This window comes from Ursus arctos, unplaced genomic scaffold (genome assembly GCF_023065955.2).
Source record: "Ursus arctos isolate Adak ecotype North America unplaced genomic scaffold, UrsArc2.0 scaffold_7, whole genome shotgun sequence".
Lineage (NCBI taxonomy): Eukaryota > Metazoa > Chordata > Mammalia > Carnivora > Ursidae > Ursus > Ursus arctos.
The window spans coordinates 53699691-53715403 of record NW_026623089.1 but is presented as its reverse complement, the minus strand read 5'-3'; the positions used below and the strand labels follow the sequence as shown (position 1 = coordinate 53715403).

General features: G+C 56.6%; 1 protein-coding gene across 1 annotated transcript; it reads right to left on the bottom strand.

The window, feature by feature from the left end:
* Positions 1–658: 658 nt before the first annotated feature.
* On the bottom strand, positions 659–14332 carry TBATA (thymus, brain and testes associated). The gene is made up of 10 exons (XM_026503984.4): positions 14211–14332; positions 12697–12932; positions 10948–11103; positions 10512–10591; positions 9319–9324; positions 8844–9020; positions 6632–6713; positions 5691–5835; positions 4074–4126; positions 659–3087 (listed from the first exon to the last, which is right to left on the bottom strand). The coding sequence occupies exons 1-10, from the start codon at positions 14255–14257 to the stop codon at positions 3002–3004; spliced, it is 1068 nt and encodes a 355-aa protein (XP_026359769.2). The 5' UTR covers positions 14258–14332; the 3' UTR covers positions 659–3001.
* Between the last annotated feature and the right edge of the window lie 1381 nt (positions 14333–15713).

The following is a 15713-nucleotide window of genomic DNA, read 5'->3' as shown; positions in this document are numbered from 1 at the left end:
TGATAGGTCTGGAACATTTAAGTTCCCGCAGCTGGCTGGCCCCCTGGGGTTTAGCAATAATTTCCTTAAAACCTAGAGAGAGGATGGAGGCCCTATGAGGGACATTGAAGAGAGTCAGGCATGAGTGAGAGCAAACCCTGACATGCTCCCTATCTGAGAGATGGGGGAAGCGGAACCAGGAGGCAGGGGGTGGTGAGTGGCTGGAAATGAGAGACGAACAGGCTGGGAGAGGGGTAGGAGGGTGGCCTGCAAGGTGGCAATGGAGCAGAAAGGGAAGAGCAATGACTGAGAAGCCCCGCAGCCCTGGGTTTGATCCACTAATTATTGGCTGTGTGAACTCTGACAAGTGACTTCTGCTCTAAGCCTCGGATTTCGTACCTGTAAGGTGTGGATAATGACGCCTGCCTTACGGGTTGTCCTGAGCGTTGAATGAAGTCCACTCATCTGTACAAGCACAGCTCGATCGTCTACATGTCTGCACGATGGCAGTCCCCCAGGTGTGTATCACACTGCTCTTTTCCACACTGTGCTTATTCAGCTCAGTCCCTTTGTCCTTCTTCCTCCCAATAGACCGCAGGGCTGTGGAGAAAGATCTGCGTGCCATCTACCCTCAAAATACATGAGTAAGAAGCCAGGCCCAGAACACCCTGTCTTTTTTTTTTTTTTTTTAAGATTTTTATTTATTTATTTGACAGAGAGGGAGACAGCCAGCGAGAGAGGGAACACAAGCAGGGGTAGTGGGAGAAGAAGAAGCAGGCTCTCAGTGGAGGAGCCTGATGTGGGGCTCGATCCTAGAATGCTGGGATCACGCCCTGAGCCGAAGGCAGATGCTTAACCACTGCGCCACCCAGGCGCCCCAGAACACCCTGTCTTTAAGCGCACTGACAATGGGTGCAAAGGCCAGGCGGTGACACAAGCATTTTGTGGGGAATTGCAAAAGCAAAATCAATCAATCAGCTTGCAGGATGGGCTAAGCAGCACTTTGGAATAAGAAAATGATGAGAATCGGCAGTCGCTAACATTAACTGCTCAGCCATACTTCCTGACCAATTCAAGGGGAGGTAGGAGGGTGACCGAAAGAGCCAAGTTTTTGTTTTTGCGACAAGTATGATTTATTCTGGAAGCAGATATCTAGGATTTTTTACTGTGTAGATTGTTAAAAAATCGTTCCTCATGGAGGAGGGAGAGACGGTCGTACCTACAATGGCCAGGCACAAGGACCCTATTCTATGAACAGACCTCTAGGTCAGCCCCTCGATGGGGCTGGACAGACCTACGTGGGGCTGGAGAGTCTGGGAACGGGGGTTTGTGGGGGAAGCTGAACTGTGGGTCGGAAAAAAAATATTAAATGTGAGAGAAAATTCCTACACGTGCTACAAAATGGATGAGCCTTGAGGACATCCTACTCAGTGAACTAAACCAGTCACAGAAAGACGACCTTGTGGCCCCACTGATGTGGGGCGCCTGGAGCAGTCAGTCCCGTTCATAGGGACGGAGAGTAGAAAGGTGGTTGCGGGGGGGTGGTATGATTTATTCTGGAAGCAGATATCTAGGTGGTGGAGGAGGGGGAATGCCGTTCGTGCTTAATGGGCACGGAGTGTCAGTTTTGCAAGATGAAGAGAGTTCTGTGGACAGACGGTGGCGATGTTGGCACAACGTGTGAGTGTACTTACTTCCCACCCAGCTGTACGCTTGAAACATGGTTAAAATGGTACATTTTATGTTATGTGGATTTTACCACACTAAAAAAAATGGGAAAGAAGGAGAAGACAAGGAATGTGGGCTTTCTGGGGCAAACCAGGGGCAGGGGTGAGCGCAGGGGAGGTCAGAGTCAGCGAGGCAACAAGGGGCATGGCTGTTGCAGGCGGGGGGAGGGGGGATTTAAAAACACGACGTGATTTAACATCGCCGTGAAGCTGTTGGCTCGATTCACAGCAAATCCCCACCCTGCCCCTCCCCCTGGCTGCACACACGGGTTTCGTGTGGATGGGGTGTTTGAGAAAACCCAGAGGGACCGAATCCGTCTGAGCTGCTATGAGGTGGACCCATGTTGCCAGCACGGGAAGGAGCCGCGGTCCAGGGCCCTGACTCAGTGGAAGCAGGAGCTCAGAGCCCAGGTGACCAGGACACTGTGGGTCCTCAATGCTTCCCACTTCTCCCCGCCCCGGCTTTCCAGGGCATCTGCCGAAATCTCAAGGAACCCCTGGACTTCCCAGAGCATCAAAGGCCATCTTCTCCAGATGGTGAAGGACAGCGAAACCCCAGCTGGGTCCCATTTATGGAAGGTCTCTTTCCTCCTTGGTCTTGCTAACCAGCCTTTGGCTAAAGCTTACGCATTTCAGATTACAGTTGCCACTTTTGGTGAGGGTTGCTGCTTGGAAGGTAGGAGCGCACAGCGGAGAAGAGCAGGGGTTCCCCAGCCAGACATGCTGGATTTGGGGCCTGGCTCTGCTGCTTACTGTGTGGCTTTGGACAAGTGATTTCACCGTTTGAGCCTCAATTTACTCATCTGTAAAATGGGAGTGGTGATAGTCACAGTCTACCTCACAGAGCTCTTGGGAGAATCGAAGATGGTGCTGCTGGGAACTCGACAGTTGGTATCCATGGTTACTTTACGGAGGCCAGTGGGTTCCTGACCTCTGCTCTAGCCTACCCAGCGCCCTGTGTGTCTTGGCTCGGGAGGGACAGAACCTCTTTCTCGGGCTGCCCGTCAGCTCTTAGGAACGCAGAACCACCGGGGAAGCCCTGCGTGGGTGCTCCCCCTTGGGCTTTCTCCAGGGGAGTGGGACCGTTCCGTGCCGCCCATCCCCGCTCCTGGAGTAAACGACCCCCAAGCACAGACCTACAGAGAGTAGAGTGGAATTGTCCTCCTAAAGGGAAGGCAGCCTTTTAATGGGCTCCGTGTGGTAGGAAAGTTGGTGTTGCTGTTGAGCTGGTGGGGCTGAGAACAGCCTCAAAGCTGTGGGCGGCTCCTGAGCGAGGCGGGCGGAGGGACCCGGACTCAGCATTCCGCCTTTGGCTTTGAGGTTCTCTCTTCTGCGTTCTGGCTTGAGTGCATCCGAAGAACTTGTGCTCTCCCGATATACTCTGGGAGAAGGGAAGACCTCAGTCAGGAGAGGGCGGGGAGGGCCAGGCCCCTAGCTGGGAGCTCCTCGGGAGACCTAGGTGGACCTCTTCTCCCCGCAAGGCCCCAGGCACATGTGGGTTAAGCCCAGCTTCTGCTCTGGGCTCTGCTGGTGACCGGGAGGAGCTGACCCCCTTCTCTGAGCTTCACCTCCACCTCTTCTTTCTACATCCAGACAACAAATACCTAGGGAGTGCCTACTCCATGCCAGACACTCACCCCCTTGCTATTCACGGCGGGGAGCTGTTGTCTTTGCTGCCCCTGCCCTGGCCAAAGACGCCAGGATGCAGCAGCAGCTTCCTCCCTGGTCCCCCCCGCCATCCCCTCTGGCCCCCGACAGTCCATTCTCTATTCTGCAGCCAGAGGGGTCCCACCAGGCCCTGCTCATAAGGTTCTAGTGCACCCCCACACCCTCTGCATGGGACCACAGGCCAGTCCTGCCCACCTATCCCATCTCATTTCTTACCTCTGTCCTGACCCACGAGGCCCCGGCCCCCCTGGCCTGTGTGTGCTTTCACCCACACACCGGGCTGGCGAGAGCCCTCCCTCTGGGTGCTCCCTAGACCCACACCGGGCTGGATCTTGCCTCTCGTTCAGCTCAAGGAGCCCTCTCCCCACCCTGCCAGTCCTTCTTACTGTCCCTCACTTTAACCTGCTCTCTTTTCCTTATGGAACCTAACCCCCTCAGATGTTTTTAGTGGTTGTCTGCCCTCCTCCTCCCGGGGATGAAGTCTCCAGAGCAGCCAGAACGTGTCTGGACTCTTCCCCAGAACCTAGCTCACAGCTGCTAAGGAAGTCTCTGTCGACTGAGCGAGTGAATAAATGAATGAGTGGAACGGGCAGCTTCCTCGGACAGGGACTCATCTGCAGCGTCCTTGAGTCCCCCGAGGCATACAGCCAGGGTGGGCCTCGGGGAGCCCCCAGGATGATCTGCTGTCTGGAATCCTACCTGGTTTGTCGCCTTTGGGTAGGGGCGGTGTCTTCGTCTTCTTCGGGGATTGGCTGTAATGGACACAAAGACAAGGCTGGGAAGGTGAGGCCCGAGCCGCTAAGGCAGAGCGGCAGGGGGGGTGGGGCGGGGAGGGAAGTGCTCCGGGGAGACACAGGAGCCACCCCTCCTGGAGAGCCCCAAAGCGTCTGTTCCCCTGCCAGGAACCACCCTAGCAGGAGCCCGAGAGACCACTGTGACTCCATTGCCTGCTGTGGCCACAAGGAAGCAAGGCCCTCCGGCCCCAGGAGTGGTAAGGGAGGCCCCCGCTCCAGCCCATGCAGCCCATCCCTGCCCGCGCTTGGCTCCCACTTCCTGGCAGAGAGGAAGCCTTCCCTTGTGAGGGGAGAAACCGGAGCCCCTGCTACCCTAATGGAGGACTTGAGCTTTGCATCGAAGCAAGCCTGTTTACACACTCAATGTACTTGTCCTCCCTACGACTCTGGGAGAGGGGCTTGGAGAGGCACAACTGAGGCCCCCAGATGGGTAGTGGCTTGCCGAGGTCACAGTCAAGCCTACCTTCTTCCTGTGCCTTCCCTGGCCTCGCAGAACGGAAAAGAGAACCCAGTTCAGGGCCAGAGCGAGAACCTAGGCCCTCGACAAACCTAAATGAGCCCAAGCACCTGCTCCCTTCTCACCAAGCTGCAACCAACCCCAAATTTAACATTCCCTAGAGGAAACACATTCCTGCCTTCTCTTCCTGACTGTCCCCACCCTCTCATTGGCTCCTTCAAATCCTACCCATCCCAGCAGTGTTCCCCAAGCTCTGCTGGAAAATCTCGGGACATTGTCAAAATGACGCATCTCCTGGTTCATCTCCAACCTGCTGCGTTAGAATCTCCAGGAATCTGCATTTTTCACAAGGTCTCTGGCAAATCTGCGTACTGCTGGGCTGGGAAGTTAGACTAGCCCAAGGCTGATTCCCAGCTCTGCTGCTGACCAGCCAGGTGACTTTGGGCCACCATTCAACTGTTGCTGAGCCCGAGTTTTCCAATCTGTTAAATGGGGGTACCGCTCCTTCCGAGGGAGGTTGTGTGGACTGCAGATATGTGCGCCATCTGCTGGTGTCAGGCAGCACCGTGGGCGTGCACTATTGCCAGGTCCATGGCTAACTCCTGGCCCTACTCCCCTGCCTTGCGAGGACTTCCCTAATCTTCCCTTTCCCCGTGTCCTGTGGCCATGCGAGGCACTTAGCACTGCCATTAAGGTACTTCTGCTCGCCTGTTAGCTTTCCTTCTCTACTTGTCTTCCTAAAGACCGAGAGCTGGAGGGCTCGATGTGGCTTCTCCAGCCCTGTCTTGCTACAGCTGACACAGGTCACCCCTTGGACATCCCCCAGAGCCAGCGGCCAAAGTCTGGGCTGGCAGGGGAACCTTCACGCAGCATGGGCTGACCTGGAGGGTCCCCGGGGAGGGGCTGTGCTGCCGCCTCCTCCAGCACAGGCTCAGTGAGCCCAGGCTGTGGCCAGAGCCCGGATCCCTTTTCCAGACCACCCCGGCCTCCCCTGGGAGGACAGGTGGCTGAAGGTGAGGGAACAGCCCTGGGAACAGAGGGGCAGGTGAAGGGTGTGAAGCCTACCTGTAGGGCGGCTGTTGCCTCTCTTGAGATGGCTCTTGGACTTCCTGGAGCTGATCGAGAAGTTTTTCCATCGGTATAGAGTCTAGGGGCTGCGGAAGGAGCTGAGCCACTGCTGTCTGCAGAAGCCCCAGTGCCAGGTCTTTCTCTGTAAGCACAGCCAGGGGCGTGGTCCTCAGGGGCAAGACCCACCCTGTCCTGTCCCCACAAGGGACAGGCTGGAAGCAGGACCTCCAGCTCTTCTGCCCAACCCTGGCCCAGGGCAACTCTCTCTAACCATCTGACATTCTGCCTCCAGGTCCCCTTTTGGCGGGGGGGCGGGGGGGGGCTCTTTTGTCCCGGCCCGTGTGTGTGCAGAGCGCCCAGCCTTTCCCCACCTTTCTCTCAGCACATGATCACATGCAGGTACCTTGTTCTTGGCCCCCTCAGGCCCACCCAGCAGCTATGCCTCAGAGCTCTCTCTGGAAAGCCCCCTCGGGACCTGCCTCCTGCCCTCCCCCTGCCTCCCCTCCCCCACTCTCTCCAGCACACGTCAGTCAGCACTCCTCACCCCCCCACTTAGCTACACCTTCTGTCCACCATCCCGGTGTGTGCGTGTGCGTCCATTCCTGTGTCCCTGTGCACGTGCTGTGTCTGTGTGTGCGTGTTTCCCATAGTGGGGGGTGAGGGGGCGTGTCTGCTGAAGCCGTCTCTGGACTTCTCCCTCCCCGGTGCCAAGGGCGGTGGTCAGGCCGAAGTCCCCTCCAAGAAACAGAGTCGTGGAAATCTTTGCTGAGAGAGAGGGAGGAGGGAGCAAGGCACAGTCCTGCGGGAAAGGTTAGTTTGGGACTCCAGAAAGAAGCAGCAGCTCAGGGGGAAGGCCCTGGTGGGAGCTGAGTGACGTCCAGAGAACAAGGCCCTCCACAGCTTCCAGTCCGAGAAAGCGCTGGGCATGGCGTCCTCACCCTTCGGGGGAGCATGCAGGAGCCAGAACTGGATGGCGCTCAAGGAGTCTGTCTGCAGGATCTGACAAAGCAGCTCCAGGATCTGCTGGCAGGACAACAGGCCCTGGGTCAGTGTGTCCAGATGGCATGTCCCAGCCAGCAGCACAGTCCCCTCTCCCACAACGTGGGCTCCCAGAGCCACACGCTTGGCTAAACTGGTCCCCACCATGGCCCCTGCCCCGTGACTTCACACTTTACAGAGCACTTTCTCTCCCACCAGTCCTGGAGGAAGAGTCTTACTGGTCTCACTGGACCGAGGAGGGATCGGAGGACTTGAAAGAGGAAGAAGACCCCCAGTAGGGTGAGTGCAGCAGAATGAAGCTTCTGAGTCACATCTGTGGACCCCTCCCCCCTGAACCCTGCATGGGCTGATGGTACCCCAAAGTCCCTCACTGGGAAGGCAGAGTGAGAGCCGGCCGGTCAGCCGCTCAGAGACGCACCGAGTCCCGGATCCCTGGGTCCTTGGCGTGGGGATTTCAGGAACCCCACACGCCTCCCCACCCTGGAGCTCCCAGGGTCGGGAGACGCTAGCAGAGAGGTGGGGTGACCCCAGTGGGTGGGCTGAGGGTCAGGGCTGGCTGATCCCGCAGACTGCCCAGCCTGGGGCTCCGTCTCGCCAAGCAGTGGGTACACTTGGCTCTCAGCCGTGTCCTCAGCCCCTGGCATCTCGGCCATGTTCGCGCCCTCTTCCCCCTGTGTTCTCCGGGCAAGTGTCATCGGGGGGAGATCCAGCTCTGTGTCAGATGGGCTATGTGGGCTCCCTAGGCGGGGCTGCTGATGGCGGCTGTGGCTACGGTTGGCCGGAGTTGGGGCCTGCAGTAGGAGGCGGAGCCCCTGGAGTCCTAGGAAAGTGGGGTCTGCTCAGTGCTTGGCAGTCGGTCTTCCCAGGACCTGAAGGGACCTGTCAGTTCCCCTTGGCAGAGTGGGAACCGGGCTGAGACTCCTCCCAGGCCTCTGCCTGCTAGGGTGCCCCCTCAGCCCCAGATAACCCCCTGTTGCAGTGACCCCCACCCTGGGTCTGCCCCTGGGCCCGTCTCCGTTCTCCGCGTCCAACTTACCTGCCCTGGGCCCCCTCCCCACAGGACCCGAGAACCTAATTCCAGGCAAGGTGAGGCCGCCCTATGGTGGAGAAAGTACTGTTCTAGTCCCGGCTATGCTGCTCCCTCTCTGGGGACCTGGGCCACAGAATGTCACCTGTCAGGGCCTTAGCCTCCCTATCTGTGGAATGGGGATGCCATGCCCTGTCTGCTTTATCCCCTTCACTGGACTGTTGTAAGTCTCCACAGGGACTGCAGCCTTGAAAGCGCTGGTCACAGGGAGGGTGTCTAACCTCTCCTGGAGAACATGTATGCACTTTAAAAGGGACCATGAGATAGCCTTAGTCCACCGGCATCGGTCATGGACTCATCTCAGGCCTTGATGGGGCAACTTGCACAGGGAGGAGGTGGGCCTGTGTGTCACCGTGACAGACACCAAACCCCTCTGAGTGTGGGGACACTGGGCTGGGACTGGCCTGGCTGGCGGCAGACTGCAGCATTGCAGGGAGTGGTTCGGGGACCCACTAGGCAGGACCTTCCTCTCCTGTCACTCCGCCAATCCAGCTCCCTTCCTGAACTCGTCACAGCTGAAAGAGCCCTTCGCGACAACACGTTCTTGCTCTCAGCTTGGGTGGGTCATGGAACTAAAGCCCCGAGTGGGGAAGGCCTTCAAAGAGAGGGAAACCCTCTCACAGAAACTGGAGGCAACAGGGCATTGGACCAGGTGCTTGACTCCCAGACCAGGACTTTTTGAGGCTCCTGGTCTCAGGTACAAGTATCCCCTGGGAGAGGCCACACTGCCTTTCTTTCCTTTTTTTTTTTTTAGTAAGAGAGAGAGGCAGGGGGAGGGGCAGAGGGAGAGGAAGAGAGAGAGAATCCCAAGTAGGCTCCTCCCCAGCGTGGAGCCTGAAGCGGGGCTCCATCTCAGGACCCTGAGATCATGACCTGAACTGAAATCAAGAATCGGACGCTTAACCGACGGAGCCCCCCAGGTGCCTCGAGAGGCCACACTTTAAAGCGGTTTGTAAGCACCCTGGTTGGGACTGCTGTGAGCCTGGGAGCAGCAACCGCCGTGTTCTCAGGCCTTAGACCAGGCCTCCGTTGGGCCGGAGCTCCCAGCGTTCCCAGGGCCTCACCAGCAACTCCTGATCCTGCAGGACGACGGTCTGGACTCCTCCGTCCTTGCCAGAAGGATAAATCCGCAGGCCCTGGCGGGAGTGGCGGCTACCAGTAGCTCGGGTGGAAGTGGGGATGAGCCTCCCGGTCTCGGCCGAGTACTTTGCCCCGTGCTCCCGCTGGGGCTCCTCCTCCTGCTGGGAGCAAAGTGGCCAGAGACTCCAGGCAGTGAGAGAGAGATTGAGAGAGAGAGAGAGAGGCTCAAAGAAGAAGGCAGAGGGAAAGAGAAGGAGGCCCAGTCACACCTCCAGGGCATCCCCTCCCCTCCCGGGATCCCAGCATCACAACATTGCAGGGAACTGGGAGGATAAGGAGGCCAGCTCCACCCTGTTCAAGACTCCTCTCCCCAAGCCAGGGGCCCCTCTATAGCCAAAGTTCTTCCTCCTGGAACTTCTTGACTGCTGAGCCCCTGGTGGTCCTCTGAAGTCTTCATACTTCCTCCTAGGGAGACCCTCCCGCCCTCCCCACCCCCGTGCCCATCAGAGATTTGAAAGCAGTATCCTGGGCCAAGGCCCCCATCGCCTACCTCAACTCCCAGCTCAGCTGCCCCCAAGTTTGTCCCCCAGAGCTTGGCATCCTTTCTTTGCCCTGGGAAACCCTCCTGAGCCAGGCCTGCGGGTATGAGGCTTGGGACCTCCTACTGCTACAACCCCAGTTGAGACTGGTAGTATATTTCTTCCCTATTTATTTATTTATCTATCTATATTTTTTTATTTTAGAGAGAGTGAGAGAGTTCATGTGCGTGAGCAAAGAGTGGCAGAGGGAGAGGGAGAGAAGCAAACTCCACAATGAGCGCAGAGCCTGACATGGGGCTCGATCCCAGAATCCTGGGATCAAGAGTCGGACGCTCAACTGACTGAGCCACCCAGGCGCCCCTATACTTCTCCCCATTTTAAAGATAAGAAAACTGAGACCCAGAGAGCTGAGCTGAGTTGCCTTGAGCATTGCCTTGAGTTAGCCCCAAAGCAGGAATGAGAACTCTGTTGCCCAGGACAAGGGCAGAACCAGACTCTGTCCCAAGAGCCAGACCTGTCCTCAGGGCGATTCCAACTACCCCCAAGCTGCCTCCCACTTGTCTTTACTGGATTACCAGCAGATAAGTTCACCCCATCCTGTCGGAAATCCTTCAGCGGTTTTCCACTCCTTACGAGACTCGTTCGACATTATAGTAAGTTCGGAAATTAAGAACAAGCTCTTCTTTTCACCCACATTCAAAGTGGGCCCCTTCTCACCCTCCCACCCCCACCCCACGTGCCGCACGGCTGCCCACTTATCCCTGTCCTTCAGCCGCCGTCTCTAAGGATGTCCTGCATTTCCCAGCTTCTGAGCTTACGCGCTGCCCGCCTCCACTAGGAACACCTCCCCGTCCACTTCTAAACATCCCACCTCTGTTCCGAACCCTTCTTGGATTTCTGCACCTGGCCACCTCTCTCCTCCTTTGTGCCCTTGCTTCGAGCCTCCCCCTTCAGGTCGGTGTGGCGTAGCCCCTCGTTCCTGTGCCAAGAGCCGCACGTCTATGGACGCGGGCTCTCCTACCCAGGAGCGGGAACCCGCTCGGGAGGGATTTCGTTACAAAGGGATGGACCCTTCGGATCTCTTCCCAGACAGCTCCTTTGCTCTGCACCCACCTCCTTGCTCCTCAGCTCGTTCTCCTTGGTGAAGTTGGCCACCCGGGAAGCCAGGTCCTTCAACTCCCTCTTCCAGGCCTCTGGGAAGACATTGCCAGCTGATGCCTGGGGTCCTCCTCCCTGCCCTCCCTGTGGTACCCGGCATTGGAAGGGCTGTGGTGGTGGGGGGGAGAGCCTGCTCTCCTCCCCAGCCTTCTGCCTGGTATCTTACAGGGAAAGGGGGAGGCCTGTCCTCTCTGATTGCTATTACTCCTCCAACACCTCAGATCTGAGTGGGGCCACATTTTTGAGGACCTGGGGGAAGGCTGTGGGAAGAATGCAGATTCTGCTGTCTGAGGAAATGAGGAAAAATTTAGGGGACCCCATGGGACCCCACCGACCTAAGAGCTCTTTCCTTCCCAGGCACCTGGAGAGGGGCTGCTGCCCAAGTACCCACCAGAAGAAAGCCGGGGCTCCCGATTGGACTGCGGGTCTCCGATGGGGACAGAGATGGTGGGCATCCCCATCAGACAGCGAGATAAAAGTGTGGCTTGAGGCAAGGGGGCCAGAGAGAACTCGTCTCTGACGACACAGACGGGCTTCCCGGTGAGATCTGCGAAGGGTGAGAGGCCATGGGAAGGAGGGCCCGGGTGGACCCCAGTAACCCCGGGAGGCTGGGAGGAGGCTGGTGGGCGGGGAGCGCACTGAGCCCACTTCTTCCAGTAACCACAAGCTCATAGATCACTGGAGCCGGGAGGCCCTGTGGCCATGGAGGCCTTACCCACGGGGACATTGGAATGGACAGTGACAGGCTGTGCTCAGGGTCACCCAGTGAGTTAGGTGGAGGTGAGACAGGAACCAAGCCTTCCTGGGACCCTAGCCCTGGGGTCCTTCTGATATTCTAGGACAGGACAAGGAACTGCAGGTGTGAACACAGAGAGGCAGGCAGATTAAAGAGAAGGACATGGGGACAGGGCATTAAGCCAGTCTGTGCCCGAGGGGCCAGGGCTCAAATCACAGGGAGTAAGATTTAGCCAGACCCCCTGGATAAAACTCTTCGCCATCTGTCATCCTTTGCAGGGCAGCCTGGAGGAGGTGGCAAACAGCTTGCACATGAAGACCCTTGTGGCTTACGGTCCGTGTGACTGTGTCTTATTGTCCATCGTGAAGCTTCAAGGACCAGCCTGGTTAGGACCTAGCGTGGAGGCTCACTCTGTCCTTCTGGAAACACTCGGCCCCCTCATTCTCCTGGTCCTTCCAACTCGCAGGATGCTCCTCACGTCCTCTGCTCCTTCCTTCTCGCCTCTTCCCCTCTCAGCCTTGGTCCCTGGGCTCAGGACCCAGGCTCTTCTCTCCTGCATCTACACGGGCTCCTGGCTTGCCCGTCGAGGCATGCCACTTCCAGTGCCGTCCCTTCTCGAACGGTGGCCACATCGGCATCTCTTGCCTGGACTCCAGGCCCAGCTGCCTACCTGCACTTCTACCCTCAAAGCCTGAAAGGTATGTGGAGTCTCACATCTCCCAGGTCCCCACCAAATTCCCAACCCCTCTTCCATCCTGCTCTGGGCCTCGCTTTAGGCTTTTATGCCTCAGGGCCTTTGTACTTGCTGTTTCCTCTGCCTGAGACATTCTTTCCCCCAATATCCACATGGTTCATGCCTTCTCTCCTTTAGTTCTTTGCGCAAATCCCATGCTGTTGATGAGGTCTCCTCCCCTCTAGAACCTTGGCACTTCCCACACTCTGACACCTTATCTATTTCCTATCCTTTCCCACAAGAGTCAGCCCCATGAGGCCAGGGTCTGTCTTACTCACTGTCATATCTCTAGTGCCTAAAAACGTGCCTGACCCGTAGTTCACACTCAATAGATATTTAATGGATGGATGGCGAAGTGGATGAATTGGCCCGAATTCGAGAACAGAGTATAGTTCTGGGGCAGAACATTCATCCCTTTCTCTGATTTGTAAAATGGGAGGATCGGCAATGGGGGACATCGTCTAGGGCTACACAGTCTGCCTCGGAGCCTGATCCCCCAGGTCAAGTCTTCGCTTGACCAAGTGCTTGCAAGTGGCCAAGCAGCTCTCTGACCCTGACCAAACCCCCTCCTCTCTGGGTCTCAGCCTGGAAACAGGGGCTGGGTCCTTCCTTTCCAGTTTTCAAGGTGGCCCCACCACCTCCAGCAGGGCCCCTACCTACCCCGGACCTACCTCGGATGTGGGTCACACGTTGTGGGTGAGGGTGGTGTCGGGAGAAGAAGGAGTGGTGGCTGAGGCGGCCAAAGCGGTAGGTCCCAGGGGTTTGGGGCTTGGGGGTCCTCAGTGCTGTTTGGATCAGCTGGAAATCCACGATCCCTGGGATCATCAGTTCTTTCTGTGGCCCGCCGTCCCCGTGGCTCCTTGGCCTGTGCCCTGACTTCTTTTCAGGCTTCAGCTCAGCCCTTGGACTGAAGGAGAAGGTCAAGGAGAAGCTAATGGAGCCTCCTGGCAGCACTGCCCACCAGGCTCCGAGCTCGCTGCTTTATCTGGAGTCTATTCCCGAGACTCTGAAATCGGTTTCCAGGATTTCACTCCCACCCCCCATGGCACCCAAAGCTGGGCCTCCCCTGGGGTCCTCTCCCAACTGGTACAATCCAGTCCCAGGGAGCCTTCTGCCTTCCTAAGATGCCTTAGCAGAGAGCTAGGATCTATTTGAGAGAACTCCGACAGAATCTCCCAAGACCTCCGTTTTCTCCTAGAAACCCTCTCTTGAGCCAGAAAAAGGAAGCCATAGACCCACCGACTCATCCAAATACCTGGGTTGCAGCAAGGGTACCTTATGTACACAGACAGACACAGCAAGGGCCTCTCCCCAAGCCGACTGTTGGCAGCCCAGGAGAAGCCAGCTGTAGGCGGTCCCCCTGGCCCCCGTGCCCCCCAGGCAGTCTTGGCCCAGACTCAGCGTCCAGAGGCCAAAGCTGGAGCACGGAGGCCAGACGGCGCCAGCATGTCCTTTTCCCGTGGGGGCCCCTCCCGGGAGATGCCGAGCTGATGGGGCAGCATTCAGAGTTGCAACGCTGCAGGGACGCGTCAAGCCCTTGCTCGGCTGCGCTGGAGACAAGCTTCTTGGGTGTTCTGTGCTCCGCCCTGCACCCCTGCCCTCTCCTGAGGATGCCGGGCCCTGCCTCTGGAGGAGGAGCTCGAGGTCAGTCCGGCAAGGATCGAAAGGTGGGGTGATCTCCGCCTGGGGCCTGGGGGGACCACCTGCCTGCGCGCTGTCTGCACTCCCTTCTCCTGCTGGCCCTGGCTGAAGGGAGGCCCCCTGGAGAAGAGGCGCACTCTGGATATGCTAAGCAAGGTGCTCTGCCCCGGGGCCCTCTGAGGATTGCGCTGACCAGGCCCCCGAGTTTTCTGTGCCGTCCTCCATTGGCCTCTAAGGGATCTGGGACTTAAAGAAATAAAGCAAACCTTCTCTGAAAGTTGCAGTTACCTGGCCTCCCCTACCCCAACTGCCAGAGGAAGTCACCCCTTAAAAAGCCCAGGAATGCTAGCCCTAGGGGCTTCTGCCCCTTGCCACCATGTCCTCTTCCTCCAGGGAGGGACCCAGTTTGTGATCTGGGCTCTCAGTCCCGAGAACCCACTGGGGGGCCTGGCTGAGGGCTGTTGGGTTCCCCCAGGCCCACCTTTGTCTCCCACCCTGCTCTGCCCCCCCCGGCCCGCAGCGGGGGGCACACGAGGGGTCTTACCTCATGAGTGGGGGTTCAGCCAACTGGCTCTTCACCTCCGTAGCCATTTAGACTTCCTAACAGAATGAAGGCCAGTGCACCTAACACTAGCGTTGAAGATGGATCGCAGGAAATCTCATACACTGGCGGTGGGAGTGTAAGCTACAGCAGACACTTGGGGGAGAAAAATTGGCACTGTCTTGTAAAATGGAACATTTGCATGCGATCGCGCTCGGCGGTTCCTCTCCCCGACAGACACCCAAGAGCAGCTCTTGCAGTTGTACCCCTGAGGCTGTTGGTAAGAATATTCAGACTAACATTGTTCAAATTAGCCCACACCTGGCGACATCCCCAGTGTCCAACGGCGGGAAGAATGGGTAAATGAGCTGTGCTACATGTGGCCAACTGAGTGCCATATTGTGATGGAAATGAACCACGGCTACGCAGACCAACAAGGACGAATCTCACAGACACAGTGTGAGGTCAAGGAAAGCAAGTCCCAGAAGACCATGTAGCCTGAGATTCCTTTTTAAAAGTAAAGTTCAAAGGCAAGCCAAATTATCATAGATGTGATCAAATAAGGGGGGGAAAGCAAGAAAATGCTAAACACAAAATTCAGCAGTTACTTCTGAGGGAAATCAGGGAGGGGGGATCCGATGGGAGGGGAGCAGGTGAGATGGGTTAGTGGTGGTATTCTAGTTCTTGGTTTGAGAGGTGCATTTGCTGGTGCTCATTACAAAAAGAAATAAACTAATTCAGCGGAGTGAATGAAAGACGACAGGTGTCAAAGTCAAGAATTGTGATTGGTCTAAATCTACAGACCTGAATATAGCTGTAGATATATAGATATACATACACACACACACACACACCTACACATGTGTACACACACATACAGATACATGTACATATGCACACACATGTACATATACACACATGTACATATACGCACACACCCCCACACATGTGTACATATACAAACACGTACATATGCACACATACATACATATACACCCACATACGTGTACATATACACATACATATGTACATACATGTACATACATACATGTACACACATGTACATATACACACATGCACATATACACATTCACGTATATACACATACACACACGTACACATACACCTACACACATACATTTACACATACATGTACACATACAAGTACACATACACGTACATATATAGATCTATGGATCTGTCTATATCTCTCCAAAGTGCAGGAGCTGCAGGTCCCAAGGGTGGGGTTGGGACAGGAAGTCAGTGCATTCTGAAAATGAACTCTCAGTCACAAAATCTGCAAAGGACCCCAGAAATCCACAGGGCCAGCCACTCAAGCACCGCTTGAGATCGGGGAAGGGGAGCCTTGAGGTCATGAAGCCAGGACTCAGACATCCTGACTTGAAGTCTCCTGATCTCTTCTCTAAAGAGAAAAACAGTTGGCAGAACTTCCTTTGAAGGAAGCTCTGGACATCCTTGATGCCGGGGGCCGGGTCTAGAGCACTC